Below are 19,098 nucleotides of genomic sequence, written 5' to 3' on the forward strand. Positions count from 1 at the left end.
GACACCTGGCATTGTGGCGTTTGTCTTCCCGAGTACGTGATGGAGCCCGGCTGCCCTGGGGATGGCTGAGCCTGCCTGCCCGTGGGAAGGGGTGAATGAATTCCTTGCTTTGCTTCACTTGTGTGTGTGGCTTTTGCTTTACCTATTAAACTGTCTTTACCTCAACACACGAGTTTTCTCACTTTTACTCTTCTGATCCTCTCCCCCATCCTGCTGCAGAGCAGTGACCGAGCGGCTGCCTGGGGCTTAGGCGCTGGCCAGGGTTAAACCACAACACCTACGAACACAGTTTTCTAATCTTGTTACTTTGGTCATATCCCTTTATAGTTTCCCAAGTCTTCTCTTCCAAAAGCAACTGTGTAAGGTATCTTCGCTTTTAAGGGCTTTTCCATTAACCCTCAGTATCATCTTATCATTGCATTTCACTTATATCTAGCCAGGGTCACTGTCCTTTGCCTGCTTACTATGTTTTCTAACAAGCACCTTTGCACTTTCTCTGATACTGCCTCATACTGATGAATTCTCCATCAGCCTGGCAAAATTGCCTCAAAAAATCATCCTTCAAAGTCCCGCTTTGTTTCAATGCCAGAAGTCGTCCATGGGTGATTGCAAGTTGTCTCTCTGATCAAAACCCTTTTGTCTTTTCCTCTCCTGTCTACATCTGTTGTCTTTTATTTTACACAGTATGGGACTTCTGGGAAAGTCATACAGGAATATGTCTTCCTTTAAGCATGAGTCTGATGTACGGTGCCACGGCAGTACAGACAGACACTTTTTCAGGGCTCTGCACTGCCTTCGTCAGCCTTCTGCTACACTCTGTCCTACAGATCTGCCCTGAGGTATTTTACCCTTTTTCTCTGATGTCAGAACTGAAAATGTTTGGCAGAAATGGAGATCTCTTGTGCCCACTCAGCGTTATTAACTCCTATACATGTAGTTCATATGCAACTAGAAAAAAAGCTCAGTTTGCACAGTGTACATAGAAGTATGAGCCTTCATTAAGAGTACGCCCTTGACCTTGACCAGATACCACTACATTCAGGGACAGGTGACCAGGACCAGTAGTTCACCGCTACCCATAGTGCCATATTTGCATTGTGCTAGAGCTACAGTTTTGTGCTTTTCAAAATAATACAATTTTTCAATGTCCTGGAAAAGATGCAATTTAAAGGAAAGAATGTTTTATTTCATTAACAATTTAAGTTACCTTTACAATTCACAGTACCTCTCATGCTACAGGGCACCTGACCCAGATGCTGCTGCACGCACGATGCATGTGTGTTGCTCTGATGGTGCAAAGATATACACTCTGTTCTCACTGGAAACCGCATTTCCAGAAACACCAGACATGTACCACTTCTATGTGAAAGAAGTTCCATGTTACTTTCCCTTCCCCCATCGCTCCCAAGAAGTTTGGTGCCCTTTGGAACAGTGTCTGTTCTAAAGGGTAAATTTATCTAGAACTCCGTAACTTGGATTGTACTTGCATAGCGTTGTAAGCAAAATACAGCCTGTTTGTTTTGCTTGACTAAAGCAAGTACAAAGCAGCCAGCCGTATCACGGAGGCCACTTTCCACTTGCCTTCAAACAGAAATCACTGATACAGGGGCCTGTTACCGATGCTGCGCTGCGGTGCAGCCCCCTCTGCCTACTTGCATGCTAAAAGTGATTTCCACAAGGTGCCCAGTGTGGTGTGACATCTGCACCAGCATCCCGCCCACAGGCTGTCTGCTGTAAACAAATCCACCATGCTTATAACACAGCTGCTGAGGGTCATGTCAGCTTACACTCTTCCCAGCTCACAAGTGTGCACAGGGAGCAGCTACATCTGCTTCTGCTGCTGGGGGGGGGTAGAAATGTGTAACAAAGGAAACACAGCAAATATTTTCTGAAGGAACTGGTGAGCAGCTTGGCTTTTAAAGTTAACTGCATCAAGTTCCACAGACACAACCAATCTTATTTCTACCCACAATGGTGACCTGCAGGATGAAAGACTTCTACCAACCAAACCAAACCAAGGTGTGGAGGGGAGTGTAAGTATGCTGGGTTCTGTCTCTGCTCTCAGGGTAAAAGCAACATCACATTTACTCTTCTCCTAACAGTCACGTCTTGTTTACCCAGTTCTGCATCGCTTTTCAGACCTTAGTAAGCAAGGGGATTTGAACAGATGTTTTGCTAAAACAGTCATTCTGAATCTGCCCACCAGGGTCTCAGGGGACCAGCCAGCTAACCACCACCCCCCAAAACCCCACAGCCGGCCAAGATAATGATACCCTTCAGCTGCATTAGTGTTACACAAATACACCCTCTGCTGCCCTGTGAGTTCAAAACTCATTTAAATTTAATTCAGCTTTATTACAGAACAAAAGTCTTTGCTGGCATACATCTGATACACAATGGAAAACTGGCAACAATGTTGGTGAATTTTAACCAAATTTAACAGTATTGGCTTTGTTTCCATGAATCTAAAGCAAAAATTCTTTCTGCAAAATTCCAGTTGTCCCAGGAAAGGTTGGTCTTGCTCAGAGACCCAGCATTAGTATACAACTTGGTTGAGAATGTATTAACTCCTCCAAGAAGCTGCTTGTTACAAAGGCACTTACAGGAGCTGCCGACAGCCAGCTGCCACGAAACGAGTCAAGACTGCACTATCAGCTGAAAGTAACGAAGCAGTTGCTGGCTACTTGTGTTAAATTCTGGCTTGTGGGCTAGAAGCTGTACCCTACGCTCACCAAGAACAGTATTAGCTCTACTGTTACATCTGGCATAACATAAAATGCAAATGCTGCTGTGGAAATTAAACATTACCATCCTACCCAACTGACTTGCCTCTGGCTTGTCACCCAGGCAAGTGTTTTGCTTTGCTTTGAGAATTGGACAAGGTTTTGGAGCACAAAACTCGAATGATCATCCGGTCAGAACTAAAGAAGCAATGCTGGCAAAAAAGAGAAACTTCAAGAGTAGTTTGTCTCTAAAGCTTTTAGATTCCTAGTTGGTACATGAGTATTAAACCACAACTTTTTACAACACTACAGGGAAAGCATCTAAAATGCAAGTCCCTTGGTAATTAAATATCTAAATGTAGACACTGACACCATAGATTTGCTCTAGAAGCATTTTAATTTACAAACAGCAATTCCCATTGACTTTATACCATAAAAAAAGCAATTTACAAGCAAGAAACAAATTCATCAGAACAAAATAAAGCAGCACTGAAATATTCATGTCACAAATCTAAAAACAAAGTGAATACAAGAGTAAAATATCATTTGAATAAATATTTTAAAATTCATGCTATAAAATAATCCTTAATGGCAAGTTATTAATTGTTACAGCATCAGCTTAGCTAGCTTCATTTACTTCATATGGTGATGAAGTGTGGAGTTGTGAGGTTACCGGTTTATATTGCAAGATAATGACAACAAGTCAAGTCATTCAAACTGTTCAATTATTTATCATGAAAAACAACCATACAAATAAAAGTTATTTAAAAATACAATTTTTCAGTCAGAAACGAAACACTGTTAAAATCGTGCAAGAGCTCTACCTCTAATCAGATACACAACCAGAGGCTTGCAACGCAAGCCCAAAGGCTGAATTCATAGCATATGTAAATGGGAGACAGCAGTTTATGGTATCTACCATAGCAGGAGTTACTTGCATAAACTAGAAGCAAACCTGCTCAGCTACTGATACTTAGCTTCACATCCCCTGAAGAAATACAGGAACATGTGTCCCAGGCTTACTTGTTTGTTTAGCTTTTTTTTTTTTTTTTTTTTTTTACATGTAAACTTGCGTAACTTAAGTTAATGCTGTCACAGGGATGTGCAAGTAGTATTAAATCTACAATATTAAATACAACTATTCTGGCACTTGTTAAAATATATGTAAAATGCACACAGATTATAAACTGAACATTTTGAATGACTTTACGAAACTTCCAATTTAATCACTGAGTATTATGAAATTTACAATTCATGAAATAAACAGATCCATATAAAGAATTTACATAATTCCCCAAATACTTTCAAATATAAAATTTAATAAATAACCCTGACCAGTCAAAAAGCACCATTCAAGGGTAAAATTCCCTTGGAAAATAGATTAGGTGTTGCATATTTGAGTCCCTTTCAATGGTTTCATATGAAACCTGTTTAGAAAAATGACAATAAAAGAATCACAGTAAACTAATACAAAAATTCAAATAATATATATATATATATATATTTAAAGGTAAAGCTCATTCAATCTTTTCCCAGCCCTTGATTTTATTCCTGCTATTCTTCCCATAACTCAGCCAAAACATATTAAGAGGCCTTATTGTTTTGTCTAAAAGTAAACCAAAGGCTTCAGCATAAACCATGAATTTATGCTCGGGAAGACTGCATTAAGAACTATCAATTTAGGCCTACAGTATATTCTGCTGAACAGTGAATTGACAGTATCCTTTAGGCTATTGAAAGATTTCACACTAAAAAAGCAGAGCCAAACTTGAGGCCTTATTGACCAAACTGAACTCTTAATATACTGTATTTACAAAGCTATTTTCTAAATGTATTTACAAGTTTAAAAGAAATAATATGGAAGATAACTGATTAAGAAAACTAAAATAACTGTTTAAAACCACAAACATTAGCAAAGGTATAAAATCCTCTATTTTCACAGTTTGTCATAACAGGTTAAACATCTAGAGGAAAGGACACTGTCACTGTTTTCACATTTGTCTATAATTAAAAAGGTAGATTAAGAAGAGACTCAATTATGAACCAGCCTATATAATTTCATGATTTATTTTGCTGTCAAATATTTCTTCACATATTTTATTGACTTCTGCATTTATTGTACATGAAATGTGTAACAGCTCTGTGCTAACTTAAAACTGTACAGAGACAAAAGACACTGTACAGTACTTCTGTTAATTCACTTAAAATAACACAGCATACTCTGTTTTGGTGGACTTGTGAAATGAACTTCAATCAGATAATGCTTCATGTTTCATGAGAATGTTAATCCTGGCATACCATTATGTGACAAGGCACAATTTAATTGCTGTTGCCAGGTTTGAAGTTCGTTTTCTACCAGAGTCACACACTTTGTAAGTGTAAATGTAATGCTTGATGATGTTTTATGCTCACCTACGTATGCATCCTTTGAAGCACTGCTGAACTTTACAGTACTGTGTTATGGCTTGATAATTATTAACACTGCTAGCAGTGGAAAGGGTAAATGGCGTATCGACACAAAGAGGAGCAAGCAGAATTTACAAACTGCTGAATCATGATTTTTTAGAAAAAGTCATCATTTCCTGCCCCTTAACAGTCACGTTGCAATGTTTTGAACCTGAACCTGTACAATCAAAGTGATGTTGGTTTTTTGTTTGTGTTTGTCAGAGACAATTTTGGATAAGTCACTCTTTGGTAAACTCAAACCATTTGAATACATTTACAAATACAAAGAACTAGATTTAAATAATGTTAAGATTGTGACACAGAGAAATTCAAGAAATATAAAATCAGTACCCATATCCTGCTATCCTCAACTCATACTTCCATGGAAAAAGTCACACCAAAGGCACCACAGCACAGGTCCAAGATAAAGGGTTAAGAATAACTGTACATTTCTTGGATTTTGCATGTCTCAAACTTAATTTATCAAAACACTTTTTTTTTTTTTCATTTAATTACTCAAAACAAACATTTAGGAAAAAAAGCAGTATCAGAAACACCAACATGTTTTTAAGTGGGTAAACATATAGACTACCTTCCCTAGACACAGACATACACTTTCCCTTACCGGAACCAAAAGTTCTCTTGTTGCTTCAAGGAGAGAAACATGGAAACAAACATCTCCCACCTTCTACCTCTTTATTTAGGCAGTTTTAGGACAAAGAGGCGAATTATGTACTCAACTGAACTGAAACTGCTCCAGTGGAGCAGGTGGGGTTTATACTGCAAATTTGTATTTAATGAAATTAATTCTTATTGCAGACTGTCACAATATTAAGAACTAGTGTATTTAATAAAGCTACTGCACAAATACGTCCCAACTTCACAGGAGCCAAAAAAGCTTCACAAGATAGCAAACCCACCCTTTTTGCTTTCCTGTAATTTAGGAATGAGCTTTCATTTTGTAAATTTCAGGAGTTTAACAGCATGTTCACAGATGTATTTTCAATAGTTGCCAAACAAACGTAAGGCCCAATTATATAAAACCTGTATTTTAAAGAAGCATGTGCTTAATTTAATTCTGTTCATCAGGTAAAATTTTACACAGTAGTGTTTGCCAGTTCATGCTTTTGAGGTCTCTTAAGCTATTGTGTTTGTGTTGTGGTTTGTTTGTTTGTTTTGGGTTTGTTAGTTTGTTTTGGGTTTTTGGGGGATTTTTTTTTGCTTTCGCTTAACTGTTACCATTATGTTTCACATTTTGTATATTATACTGACCTAAATGATGAAGTTAGCACCGTATTAAAAAAAATAATTTGGTGAAACAGAAAGATTTAAGAGTATTTTTAAATTTGTTGGTAGTTCCTTTATGCAGAAAACAACCACTGAAAATAGTAGGGAAGCCATAGCAACTCTGTAATACTCACACAAGAAATAACAGACATATTGCTCGAAATTCCCATAGAGTATTTGTTGGTTTTTTTTTTTTTTAATACAAAAAAAAGTACAAATTCCAAGTGCTGACATATCACTTGGAGCTTTAAGTAGGAAGTCAATGTGCACCTGAAAACAGCTCTCTGTGAAGAGACCTATTAAAACACTGCTTGGAAATACTGTAGTTTAAACTACATCATCTCTCTCAGGTTTTAACCAACCATGAAGAGTGATGAAGTTAAATTTAATTACCTGGTATGGTTCTACAGTACGAAATGAAGGTAGATTCTGAGGCCAGTAAAAACACACTTAAAACCACAATGCTACTTTTAGGTTTGCTAATATTTTTTTTTTATATATATATATATATCTATCTCTATATATATAAAAAGGTCAGCACCACAGGTTGTCCAGCTTGCATTCTAGACAACAAAACCCCTCAACAATTTAACCATAATTTAATAGATTTATGGCATTTGGTTTACATATGTTATAAAGCAAAGCTATTAAAAAAAGATAATTCACTTTGCTCACTTTTGCACACAAAGTAATAGTTTAAGAAAATGAAAACCAAACAACATTCTTTTAAAACCAAAACCATCCTCCCGAAGTCTGAAGTCCTAAATCCTAAGCAGAGAGGAGACCTAGCAGTTGAAAGAGTGGTACATGTATAAACCTTGACATACTTTTACGTTCACCTCAACCAGAATAGGAAAAGTGAAAGCATTTTATATATATAAAGCAAATTTATATATATAAACAGACTAACTACCAAAAACAGTTAGTAAAAGCAAACAGATTTCATCGTGACACACAGAAGGAATCAAAGCTATAATATTCTCTCTCCCCACTGCTGTGCAACTCATTACCAGCAACAGGACTTAACAAATAAAATAAGGAAAATTACAGCTTCTTTGTGTATCCAGCAGAGCTGCCAATCTTATTCTAATATCTTTCTCCACTGGAATTTGTGTCTTGCCAGATCAACCCGTAGGGACACTTCAGCAGACTCTTCCTATCCTTTCCCCAGCACACTGTCTTGTATTTTGAGCATCTTCAAAAGTGGGGGAAAAAAACCCACAACAAAACAAACAACCCAGCCTCAAGAATACTTATGTAGTCTTCTCCAGAAACCATTTCAAACTGATTTCCGGAAGGTTGGGAAAATTAAAAGGCTGTTATACTTGTACTGAAGATTACTAAAAGAATAAAATATTTAAAAAATACATTAGTAATGTGCTTGTTTGTGTTGCACTTAGAATGTAGTATTTTAATCAGATGTGTTAGACATTGCATGAATTTCCATACTAGAATCCATAGCTTCAGAAGCTGAAGCATCATTATCTACTTTCTGTTCCACAAATGCTTCTGTTCTGTCTGGAGACTCTACCCTGTTTCTTACTTCTGTTACCCCAGGGTGGTTTTTTCGCAAATGCTGGTTTAGTGTACCCTGGAAAGGAAAACATTTTCCACAGATCTCACAGCGAAAGGGCTTGTCATCTGTGTGACCACGAATATGATACTCAAGTTGGTCCTTGCGGGTATATTTCTTCCCACAAAACTTGCACACAAAAGGAGTTATTCCCATGTGCAATCGCATGTGTCGATCAAGGCTCCCTTTCTGGTTGAAGGACTTCCCACAGTAAATACAAATTAGCCTCTCATTGTATGGGTACCAATGACCTCTTGTATTTCTTTCCCGTGGACTGTTTTCATATCCTGGGTTACTCACCATGGATTCGCTGTCAGCCCCTTGCACCAAGCCCTGAACATCACTATGCAAGTGACCAGTGGATACCCGTTTTTGGCGTGCGCGACCCCCTCTGAAACAGCTCAGCATTGACCTCGAAGGACTCGTATTGCTCAGGCTTCCGAAGGTTTCAGACACACCTGTAGCCTGTGATGAGGCATGGGTAAACGAATAAACATGTTGTAAGACAGACCCATAGGAACCAACATTTACTGCCACCACTTGCTCTCCATCCACCATTTCAGTATGATATCCATCATCACCAAGGGAAGAGCTATCAGAGCAGCTTGGCCTGTCAGACTTCTCCATTTTAACTTTCACCTCTGCAATCTGACTTTCCCTTACTATCAAGTCTCCTTGCTCATGATCACCTTCAATCTGAATCTCATATTCAGAGATACTCCCACTGCTTCCTCGATCTGAATGCCCTTCTTCTTGCAGACGACTACGTAGAGTTTTGCCTGGAGTAGTTTCCATCCTAAGATCGCTGCCTGCTGTTGACTGTCGCACCTGAGAGCAATAGGGGGGAGATATCTCAATAGGATTGGCAAAGTAGCTGCTGTCTTTAACTCCATTGCGATTTTCTGAATTTTCTTCAGCACCAACAGTGACAGAGTCAACATCACCAACACTGATCTTTGAATGAATACTCTCCAATATCTGTGTGCATTTATCAATGACGCACTGCATCTGTAGAAAGCTAGCTGCAGTTAGAAAACTAACAACATCCTTCAGCTGTAAGGACATCCTTCCAGTGTAACAAAAAGAAAGCAACTGTTCAAAAACATTGGGATTTTTAATAACTGATATTGATAAGCCACTCATGGTGCTTAATGCTGAATGGTCACGGAAATACGGAGAACTGGCAGCTAAGACAGCTTTATGGGCTCGAAATGGCTGACCCTGAATATGCACAATTATGTCACATAGCTTTCCTTGCAAGCGGAGTTCATTTAACTGGCTCAGAACAGTGTTGCTGTACTCGGGCACATCAAACTGAATGAAACTGCTGCTGTCCATTTCTACTGATGTAAAGAGTAATCTGAAAGAAAAATGAGAAGATTTACAACTGAGAGTGAATACAGAGTTTTCCATTTCAAAAATAAATGCTTGCACCTGCTGAAGTTAAATCACCAGATCTGTTTAAGGTGCGTTACAAGAGAATCTACCCATTTCTTGCATTTCTGTAATTTGAATTATCCCTCTGCAACAGTCACAATTCAATTGCTTATAATACATCACAGACTCCCTGGGACGGTCTAAGTCCAGTTTCTGGTAAGAACTGCAGACATACACCCACCCTCCCAAAAGAGTAATTTCATAGTCACTAGACAATTTAAAAGCTTCAGAATCTTTAGTAGGTGTTCAAGCCAGATAATACATTGACACTTGCAGGAAACTGCATTGTTAAATTGCCCAAGAATGATCTGTGGAAGGTGCTTCATCAAGTTTGAAAAACCTGCCAAAGGAAAGCCACAGGCACATACGTGTGCATGTGTGTCTGCATACACACACACAAATATTTAAAAAAACCACCATTCCTTAGGCCTAGATAAGTCAAACTGATTTCCGAGGCAATGAATATACTACACCAATGACATTTCTGTTTAAACATTTACCTTCTTAGAAAACAATCTCCATCATCATTTTTAAAAAGTAAAAATCAATCTTTCAATATTCACATCACAAAATAAGGAAAACCTAGTGAAAGGAAACATTTTAATCGTGGACTCAATTCCAAACTATTTACCCAGTGTGTCAGAGGTTCCCAGATAATATTGAATTTGCATCAACGGGAGGCAGCATTTGAAGGAAAAGCATTAGAGCCACCCACAGACTTTCATTTTTTTTTTCCTTTAGTGATTTTAGGTTTTGGGGTTTTTTTATAAACCATGATGTGAACTTTGAAGCTCATCTGACACAGCAGTGGTTTCCTAGCGGAAGTGATCTGACATTTAAATTCTAACCTAACTCAAAAGCCATGGGTAGGTAACTCAAACTTGCCTGATACTCAGGGAAAGGATGTTCTGAGAGGCTATAGAGAAGCGTATACATTTCAAGACAAGATCTAAAGAAAAACAGTTTACCGGTTTTTCAGAGTATTATAAAACACACACACACTTGCCCCCTTGAGAGTGTCTATCTGTAGCAGACATCACCTTACATTTCCAAGACTGGGCCCCCAATTAAGTGCCCAAGAATCTGCAGTCTTTTATTGCTATCCTTGTTCTTATTAATGTAGAAGTCCAAACACATAGTATTGCCACCATACCTGCTTTTCCAATTGAACAAACTGATCTCAACATCATCCATTGACTTCTGATGCAGGAAGCATGTCCAATGTATCACAACATACTAGTGGATTATTTTTTTTTCCTATTTATGTCTTATGTTACATGCTGTAATGGGACACATGAACAATTTAAATCAAATTATGAAAATTCAGGCACTCTAAAAACAAAATCAACAGGCAGGAATATGATAAAAAGCCTCTACAAGGAAGAAATGGAGCTGTATCAGCTGTCGCTCAAAACTAACATTCATAATCTTCACAAATGGAGCGTCTCTTCAGCAGAGAACCAGGACAGCCAGCTTCCTGACTTGACTAATATGTCTGGTCTAGAGAACTGTCAAAAACTCTCACAGAGCATTCAAAAGGTTATCAGAGTTGCTAAACATGTTCTGTAAATTACCGATGTGTCATAGATTAAAATGGGCAAATCAGACTTCATTTGAGATTTTATAGTTGTTACGTAAAAGCAGGGGAAAAGACATTTTGTATGTTCTTTTCTCTGATGAAGGAGAAAAGGAATAAACCAGAAAGTGGTAAGATCGCAGCCATGTATACAAAGATAGCTTTGGCAGGACAGTTTTTATTCAGCGAACAAAGCTACAAAATGATTTGGAGCTTGTGAGCTGATGCAAGTCAGACATAGGTCAGAAATCAAGTATTACACAAACCAACCCCAACTGAACAGTGGGGTTTACCCTTGTTACTCTGAGCATCCCTGCATGTTGTGCAGAGGACCACTGTTCCAGTCCCTAGCAGATACATCCACTCCATGGGGAAGACAGAAGTCTCCCCATGTTTGCCAACTTCACTCTCATTTAACAGGGCAGTAGGCTTCCTTAAAAACCCAACATAGGTCATTACCTTTAATTTGTGGGGCTTATGAACTATGCACAGATGCAACACGAAAACATCCCTGATTAAGCTTCTCCTTGCTAAGTGGAGGAAGAGCTTTTGTTGACCTGAAGTGACACGTTACCTAGGCTGAGGACTGTGTACAAACTAAAAGACCAGTCCCCAGCAGCAATGATTTGTTGTTCCTGCATCATTTCAGATCTTTGAACTAAGGAACCAGATCTTGGTCAAGCCTCACACAAATCCCATCAGAAAGACTCGGGGGTTTGTGTCTAGAACGTACAGAAAGTTTGTCATTTATAGAAAGCAGCCTTCTTCCTTGCCCTGTATTTCTCTAGGGGCTCCTACTCAACAAAATGGAGAACTTAAGACAAAATATTAAAATACAAACTGTCACCGCTAGCACTAGTCCAGACAGAAGGAATGAATTAAGGACAATGAGTTTCTATACCCATCTGCTCTTAAAAAAAGAAAGTGAACAAGCTACAGCACGCACTTGTGACTACTTTTCCACCTTAGTTTCTTCCTTGAAGATGCATGCTTCCTGTGATCTTGAAAACATCGGTAGAAAGCTGGGGTTAAATAACAAAAATTTTGAACAGCAGCAGCACTTGACAGAAGGGGAACCTTCTTTCGCTTTCAGGCAAACTCTGCAATCTCTAGCTGAAAAGGTCCTGGAACTGACGAGGTTGCCAATGAACACCACATTCAGGAGTAGGCGGGACTGTAGCAGGAACAGCGCAGACTGCAGTAATTTTGCTGGGTTTAGTACCAGGCTCCCCCACTTTCTTGCATCGATTTGGGAAGGCAAGACCCAGGGAAAAATCTGGGCATTACACATGTCAGAGAAGCAGGCACCACTACCAATGTTTTATTGATGAATAATGATTAGAAGAACGATCTTATTTATTCACATAAATCCCCAATGTCACTATCTAGAAAATAAAAGTAATCTTTAGGTTATATTCCCATACACAAGAAGGTTTTATTTTATTTGTATACAGAATCAAGTTAGCAGTTCCATAATCAAATTCCAGTAGAATTAACCAAAATACTGTTCAGTGGGGTACTGTACCATAACAATACTCAATTATTCATCAGTGCTGGCAGGCCAGTAGCTCTTTCAAGACTTTATGATTTATGGTTGAAGTATTTCTGAAACAGTCCTGGGAGATCACTACAGTTTGAAAAAGCTAATTAGAAATGCCCTATTTTTTAACAGCTTTCTCCGAATTGAAATGTGTCTCCCTAACCTCTTCTCTTTTGGGGTGAGGTGAGTAGCATTAAACCGAAGCAGAAAGGTACTGTAAAACACAAATTAACTTTGGACACATCCACTGTATGCTCTGAAGAAAAAAATTATCACTACAGTTAACCAGACAGTCATAAGGAAGATCTGCTTCCCGGAGCAGTAAGAATATAACTAATTTACATCACAACACAGAATTAGCAGAGGTGAAGAAAAAAATAATTAATGTGTATTCAGAAGTCACGTCCAGCACCTTCCATATTTCAGCACATACAGAAGTAACCTGTGTTCTTTAGGTCCAGGACCACAGTATAGTAGTTCAGAATGAAGACAATTTTATTTGTATTATACAGACTCAACCATTTGGGAGGTAGTGAGAACCAAGACAACTCATAGCAATGTTAGGAACTCTCACTGTTAAAAAGTAATGCATTTTGTCTTGCTTTGGCTTGCTCCCCTGATTGTGGGATAGTGTAATGTTACGTTAAAGTCCTGTAAAATTTAAGTTCACCTCTGGGCACCTGTCTATGAATAGGTCCTCTCTCAACTCTCCTGCGAGTAAGTAGATGAAAGTGCTTCAGTTTTTCACAGATATTATGTGTCCAAGAGATTGGCTGAAAGCTTTCTGATTTTAAAGCACTGCCCAGAACTAAGTTCACTAAGTCTTAGCAGGGCTCTGTGTTGAGCCTCCTGTCTATTTCTGTAGGAGATGATCCAGTCACACTCAAAAGCATCATATCAGTTCTCTTTGCGTCTGTATTACATTTATTCATCAGGGTCTTATACAGCAAACGCAGACCATAGTACGAGTTTACTAGTAGTGGATCGCTGCCCTATGTCTTCAAACAAAAGTGTTCATTGAAGTAACCTGTGAACATGAGAGTGATATGCATTTAACATTTCTCATTAGATTTCAGAAGAAACTTACTTTAAAAATTATGTTCTATGAAAGCTCTTATTTCACTTAAAAAACAAGAATAGATGGTGACAAAACACATTTGGTATTTAATTTTACTGACATCATATAGTAGCAGCAGGGAAGCATCATATAACTACAACACGAAGCTGTGTGTCTGCCAATGTCGTATTAGTTTCTGCTTCTAAGTCTGCACCTGTTTAATTTCATTCACTCACTAATGTATGATTTGCTGTTCTCGTAGACACATGCATGATAAAATTATGCTCATTTTAACTCACACAAAGGTGTGAGAAAAGATCCCTTGCATTTTCTTTAGTTAGCTCAGCAACGTGGGTTCCTTGGGGAAAAAACACACATGATAAATGATTACTGCTGTAGCATGTGTCTGAAAACAGAAATACATAGAAAAGTTAGGATGGTCACAATGAATATTAAGACTGAAACAAAAAAAAGTGCTCCATGACACCAGGAACAGATACTCCATGCATTACTACTCAGAACACAGAAAAAGCAAGAAAGGAAACAGGCATATTTATAAATCAGTGCACTCCTCCCTTGCATTTTGTAGGATTCAGTAGTTACTGCACCATCACTGCAAAAATGTATTATCATTCAAGAGATTTTTTAGCCTAGCAATGTAATCCTATCAGCTGTGATCATGGAAGTTTTAGGGCAAAAATCTTCCTCACGCTCCTTTCAGTCTGCACTTGCCTTAGTGTTCAGATTACAGCAGCCGCAGTAATTAATGCTAGTTGTACCAAATTAAGACTACAATCAGATCTGTTGCAGTCTAAGGGCATTTCTAAGACAGTCCAATTTAAATAATCTCTGAAAACAGGGAAGAAACTGATCATATAATTTTTTACCAGTTTACACCTCTCATAAGAGTAAAGAATTATATTATCTTTTAAGAGTCAAGACACAGTACCCTCGGATGGCCTCACATAGCGTGATGACACACAGCACTGCTGCTTCACTAAAAATCTGGCCCCTGAAGTATGGTAAGCTTCTCTACAGCTAGAAAACATATTTTAATATTGTAGTCATTAAAAAAAACCCCAAAAACAACAAACCAAAAGAAAAAAATGCTACTTTCCCAACAATTGAGATAATTTTGTGCAGAACTACAACACACTTACAATAATATAAGCAGTACTATGTAGATATGTAGTGCTGGTTTTTTGCATCAGTTCTTCCTAAATTCAAGCAGCCATTTTCTTAAGAACTCTCCAGCCTTTAAAGATCATGAAGGAGACTAAATTATTTCCTGTTTATCTCAAGTGAGATAATCAGATACTACTCTTTTTTAATATAGATCAATTGCACTAGAGTCTTTTTCATAAACACACAAAAAATAATAAAAGTAGAGCCTTGTGTATTTTCAGCTCATTCACGCAGTCTATTTTGTGGTCTATACAACACACTGCCAGAGGCATCCTCCTGGTGACGGAAAATATACCTAATGACACACTTCTCCATGTAATTTATGCACTAAAATGATAGACATTCATGGACATATATATTTACAAATTGAAAACAGCTCCTTTAAACCACAGAAAAGATGACTGGGGGAAATGTTTCTACTTGATACTTAAGAGAACAACTGGAGCTTAATGGAAGTGATATATAAAATAAGTCTTTGTGTACTAACTAGATTTTTCTAAACTGACGGCACTACATAGAACTAACATTTAAAAGCTCTTTTAACATAACATCACATAAATCAGAGCACAACAGTAAGTAAAAAACTGAAAACTTTACTCTTTTTGAATTTGGTCACCTACATCTTAATCTCGTAGCAGTAATACACATGCACATGACTGTTAACTAAAACCAAAGAAATTAATGACACATAGCAATAGGCTTTAAGATTGGTGGTAAAATTCCAAGAATCTCCTTGAACACATAAAGTGACAGTTTCATCCATTTTCTTTCAAAGCTTCCCTTGAATATAACATCAAACAAGTATGGACTTCACTGCTCAAGTATTTGTCATGTCCAACAAGATAATTTCCTAAATCACTATTACTTATACTCTTCCTTTGTGGACTCTTGGTTTCCAGAGAATTACAAAGCTGAATTCTAGAAGCATTATTATCCATAGAAGAATAACTCAAACAACAATCTTTGCTTAGGTTGATTTGTATTACTTGTTTTTAAACTCATTAGAACATATTTAAACTTCGACACACTGGAGAGTACAACTAGAGAAAATGCTGCATATAAATGTGAAAATTTGGAGTCTCAGGATAAATAAACTGTCATGGGCTCAGATGGAAGTTTAAAAAAAGAGTTGATACACGGATCCTAAGAGACGCTACAGAATAACAGAAAATTCTGTTAATGCTTCTGTTGTAGCATGAAGTTTTGTTTTGTTTGCAGCTTCTCCAATAGAATCTTTTGGCATCTTTTACATCTACAGCAATCTCAAAACTCTTTCCAGCTCAGTTCAACTCATCATTCTGTTAAATTTGCCTCTAACAGGTAAATAAAACTGCCAGTATGATTTAAAACAGCTAGCACAAGCCTGTGTTTACATATAAACTCCCTGCCCATACTTTTGTTGAGTTCAGTAGCATTTTGAACAGTCTACAGAAAATCCATCCAAAAAAACCCCAAACCCTAAATGAGAACCGATCTACTTTTCCAGTAGGCCAGTAACAGAGCTATGCAATCTTACAGAAACGACCGTGTCTCTCAAAACTACCTGGCTATGGAAACAATAGTTTATTTCCTAACAAAACAGGATTTCAAATCCTCATTCCTCCAAATGTTAACCATTCACAAATCATTCTATAGACATAATTCACAAGCTGTCTTAAGTCTTGGGAAAGTCTGACCTAAGCTTAAATGCCCACTAGAATCAAAGGAAATACAGACAGTTTGGCCAAAACTTGAAATAGTGAATTATCTGTAGTAAAGCATACAATAAAAAGGTGAACGTGTCTTGTTACTCTTCAGAAAACATCTTTGGAAATGAGTCTGCTTCACTTCTATTTTAGACTATAATACAGAATCTGTTATAGTAGTGGAAACTACACAATAATTTAAACACCTCACTACATTACCTCATAAAAATGCAGGAATCCCCCAGTTTCCTCAGAAAGTGAAGCCAGTTAGCACAGGCTGACACGTAGTTACTACAAAACTTAGCTCTCGCACACTTTCATCAGTAGATATCGGAACACCACAGTGAAAGTCAGTGTTGTTATTCCTCCTCTGCAGACAGAGAGGCGATACTCTACTCAAAGTACTTAACATCTACAGCAAAATCAAGAGTAAAGCTTGTGTCTGTCAGGCAAGCCCTGCTGAAGTGTCAGAGAACACAATCCCATCATTTGCATGGGTGAGAAACACATTAAACTCCTATGCTTTTAGCTAACAAAAATTGAAAAGGATTGATTTTTACCTCACCAACATTCAAAACATGATGAATAGAAAACCACTTGCAGGAGTGGAAGATTTTAACATCAAAATTAAAACAAATTAATTTATATGTATGTATATACATACACACATGCTAATATTGCTAACCCTACAAACCTATTCTCAATCCTTACTATGGTGCAGCAGGGAAGTTATTGGAATTGCATATTTAGCATTTCATAGAAAAAACGCAGGAGCCTCTTATTTGAGCAAATATCCAAAGAAAGCAGTTGTGAAACTGAAGTCCAAGGGCCACCTTCATCCCTTATTCTCAAACTGTCTTCCTCACAATTGCTTGCCTGTATGGAAGTGATTAAAAGAGTGAAAATGAAACAACTATTGATGCATAAACATACTTCCACCCAACGATTAGAAACCTCAATACAAATAACCTCTAAATTTTGGCTCTAGCAGCCACGTTACTACAAAAGCAGTTACAGGTATGTATCTATTTCTGAATGCAGAAAAGAAAAGTTACTAGAAGGCAAACTGGAGATAGCCAAGATCAGCAAAAGCACTGTGACAGACAAATAAAAAAAGGGGGCATATTTATGATACATACACTTTAAATCAGCAAGATCTTACAATGATGACAAACATCTATTTTGTGCACAAATTTCGTAACATGCCTATTATGTAATCCTAAATAGTTACTGTCCACATTTTCTGAATATTTGAGACATATGCTTTGAGAACCCACTATCAGCATAAAAACCCCACAACTGATAGGATGAAACTTGCAATATTCAAACACCCAGAACTTTTAAGAAGTGGGGAAGGAAAGGAGGGGGGACAGGGCTTTTGCAGCTTCTACTATTACAATAATAAATTATTTGCTACCAAAGTAATACTTGGTTATTACTATGCGTTTTAACTGGTCTACTTTTTTTTTTTTTTTTTAAAGTTATCAAATCATAACTTTTTGGCTCCAGTGTTTCTTTTAAGCAACGAAGAAGCTACGCTCTCTAGATCCCAGCAACATTTTTTGTGGTAGATTTAAAGTAGCTCTGAAGAACACATTTTCATAGTATTTTCCCAGTCTGTTATTTCTGATAGACTAAGCGCTTTGTAGCTCTCATTGAACAGGCAATGAAGCACAGGCACGTTCTGATTCCAAACGTTGAGGATTCGGTGACATGTGCCACCTGCAGCGCAGCTTGTCCCGCGCCACCTTTCCTTGCTGGCAACCGGGCTCTCCCACAGCGACGTTTCTGAGACTGTTCAGGCTTGCTCCAAATTCACTCTCAACTTTGTTTTATTATAAAACAAATCCAGAGCTGTATGCTGTGCACACCTGCAGGGATTTTGAAGGGCCTTCGCAACTGCAGAGATCGGGCATTCCCGAGAACTTCCAGCTCCTCTACCGGCCCCGCGGCGGCTGAGGGGGCTGCCAACGGCGCCGGCCTCCGCCCGCCGAGCCCCCGCTGCCGCTCGCTTTATGCCTCGTTCGGCTTGGCGGAGGGCCGAGGCGCTCCCGCGCTGGCCCTGCCCACCGGCCAGCCCACCGGCGCTACGGACGCGGACCCAGGTTACGCGACGGCCGCTCCCGGCGAGAGGCGGCTGGGAGCCGAGCGGGGCCGCTCCCGACGACAGAGCCGCTGCCAGGCGGCCCGCCCCGCCGCTCGGCCCCGCGGCAGCCGGCCGGCCGCGGCACCGGGCCCCTGTTCGCCGCGCGGGGCCGCGGCCGAGCCCTGCGCGGCGTCCGGGCCGCCCGTCCCGCGGCCGCCGGGGCCTGTCAGCGCGCCGGGACCCCCTCCCCGGAGAACGGCCTCCGTCCCGCGCGGGCGCGCCACGCCGACCCTCGGGCCGGGCGCCCGCTGCGCCGCGCCGGCCCGCCCGCTGCTCACCTGGAGCTGTCAGGGTCTCTCACATGGCGGGTGCCCGGCCCGGCCCGTCTCCTGCCCGCTCCCACCGCCGCTTCCCGCCCGCTCCCACAGCTACTCGCACCCGGAACCGATTCCGCTGGCGGCGCTTCCGCTTCCCGGTGCGGCAGGCGGGGCCGCCGCCCCGCCC

At 39.4% G+C, this 19,098-nt stretch overlaps 1 protein-coding gene across 9 annotated transcripts; it reads right to left on the bottom strand.

Moving 5' to 3' along the window:
* Nucleotides 1-3,101: 3,101 nt before the first annotated feature.
* Nucleotides 3,102-19,067, bottom strand: ZBTB34 (zinc finger and BTB domain containing 34). 9 transcript variants are annotated; one of them, XM_056353110.1, is made up of 4 exons: nucleotides 18,933-19,042; nucleotides 11,988-18,379; nucleotides 10,619-10,745; nucleotides 3,102-9,388 (listed from the first exon to the last, which is right to left on the bottom strand). In XM_056353110.1, exons 3-4 carry the CDS (start codon nucleotides 10,657-10,659, stop codon nucleotides 7,867-7,869), a joined length of 1,563 nt encoding a protein of 520 aa, XP_056209085.1. In that variant the 5' UTR covers nucleotides 10,660-10,745; nucleotides 11,988-18,379; nucleotides 18,933-19,042; the 3' UTR covers nucleotides 3,102-7,866. The 9 variants fall into 9 exon arrangements, with proteins under 9 accessions (XP_056209085.1, XP_056209083.1, XP_056209079.1 ...); XM_056353108.1 differs by having other exon boundaries at nucleotides 3,102-13,608; nucleotides 16,728-18,379; XM_056353104.1 differs by having other exon boundaries at nucleotides 3,102-13,608; nucleotides 14,799-18,379.
* Between the last annotated feature and the right edge of the window lie 31 nt (nucleotides 19,068-19,098).

Source organism: Falco biarmicus, chromosome 9 (assembly GCF_023638135.1).
Source record: "Falco biarmicus isolate bFalBia1 chromosome 9, bFalBia1.pri, whole genome shotgun sequence".
NCBI lineage: Eukaryota > Metazoa > Chordata > Aves > Falconiformes > Falconidae > Falco > Falco biarmicus.

What these genes read in the sequence shown, in the direction of transcription:
- ZBTB34 (XM_056353106.1), bottom strand. Translation starts at nt 9,441, where the DNA reads ATGGAAAACTCTGTATTCACTCTCAGTTGTAAATCTTCTCATTTTTCT.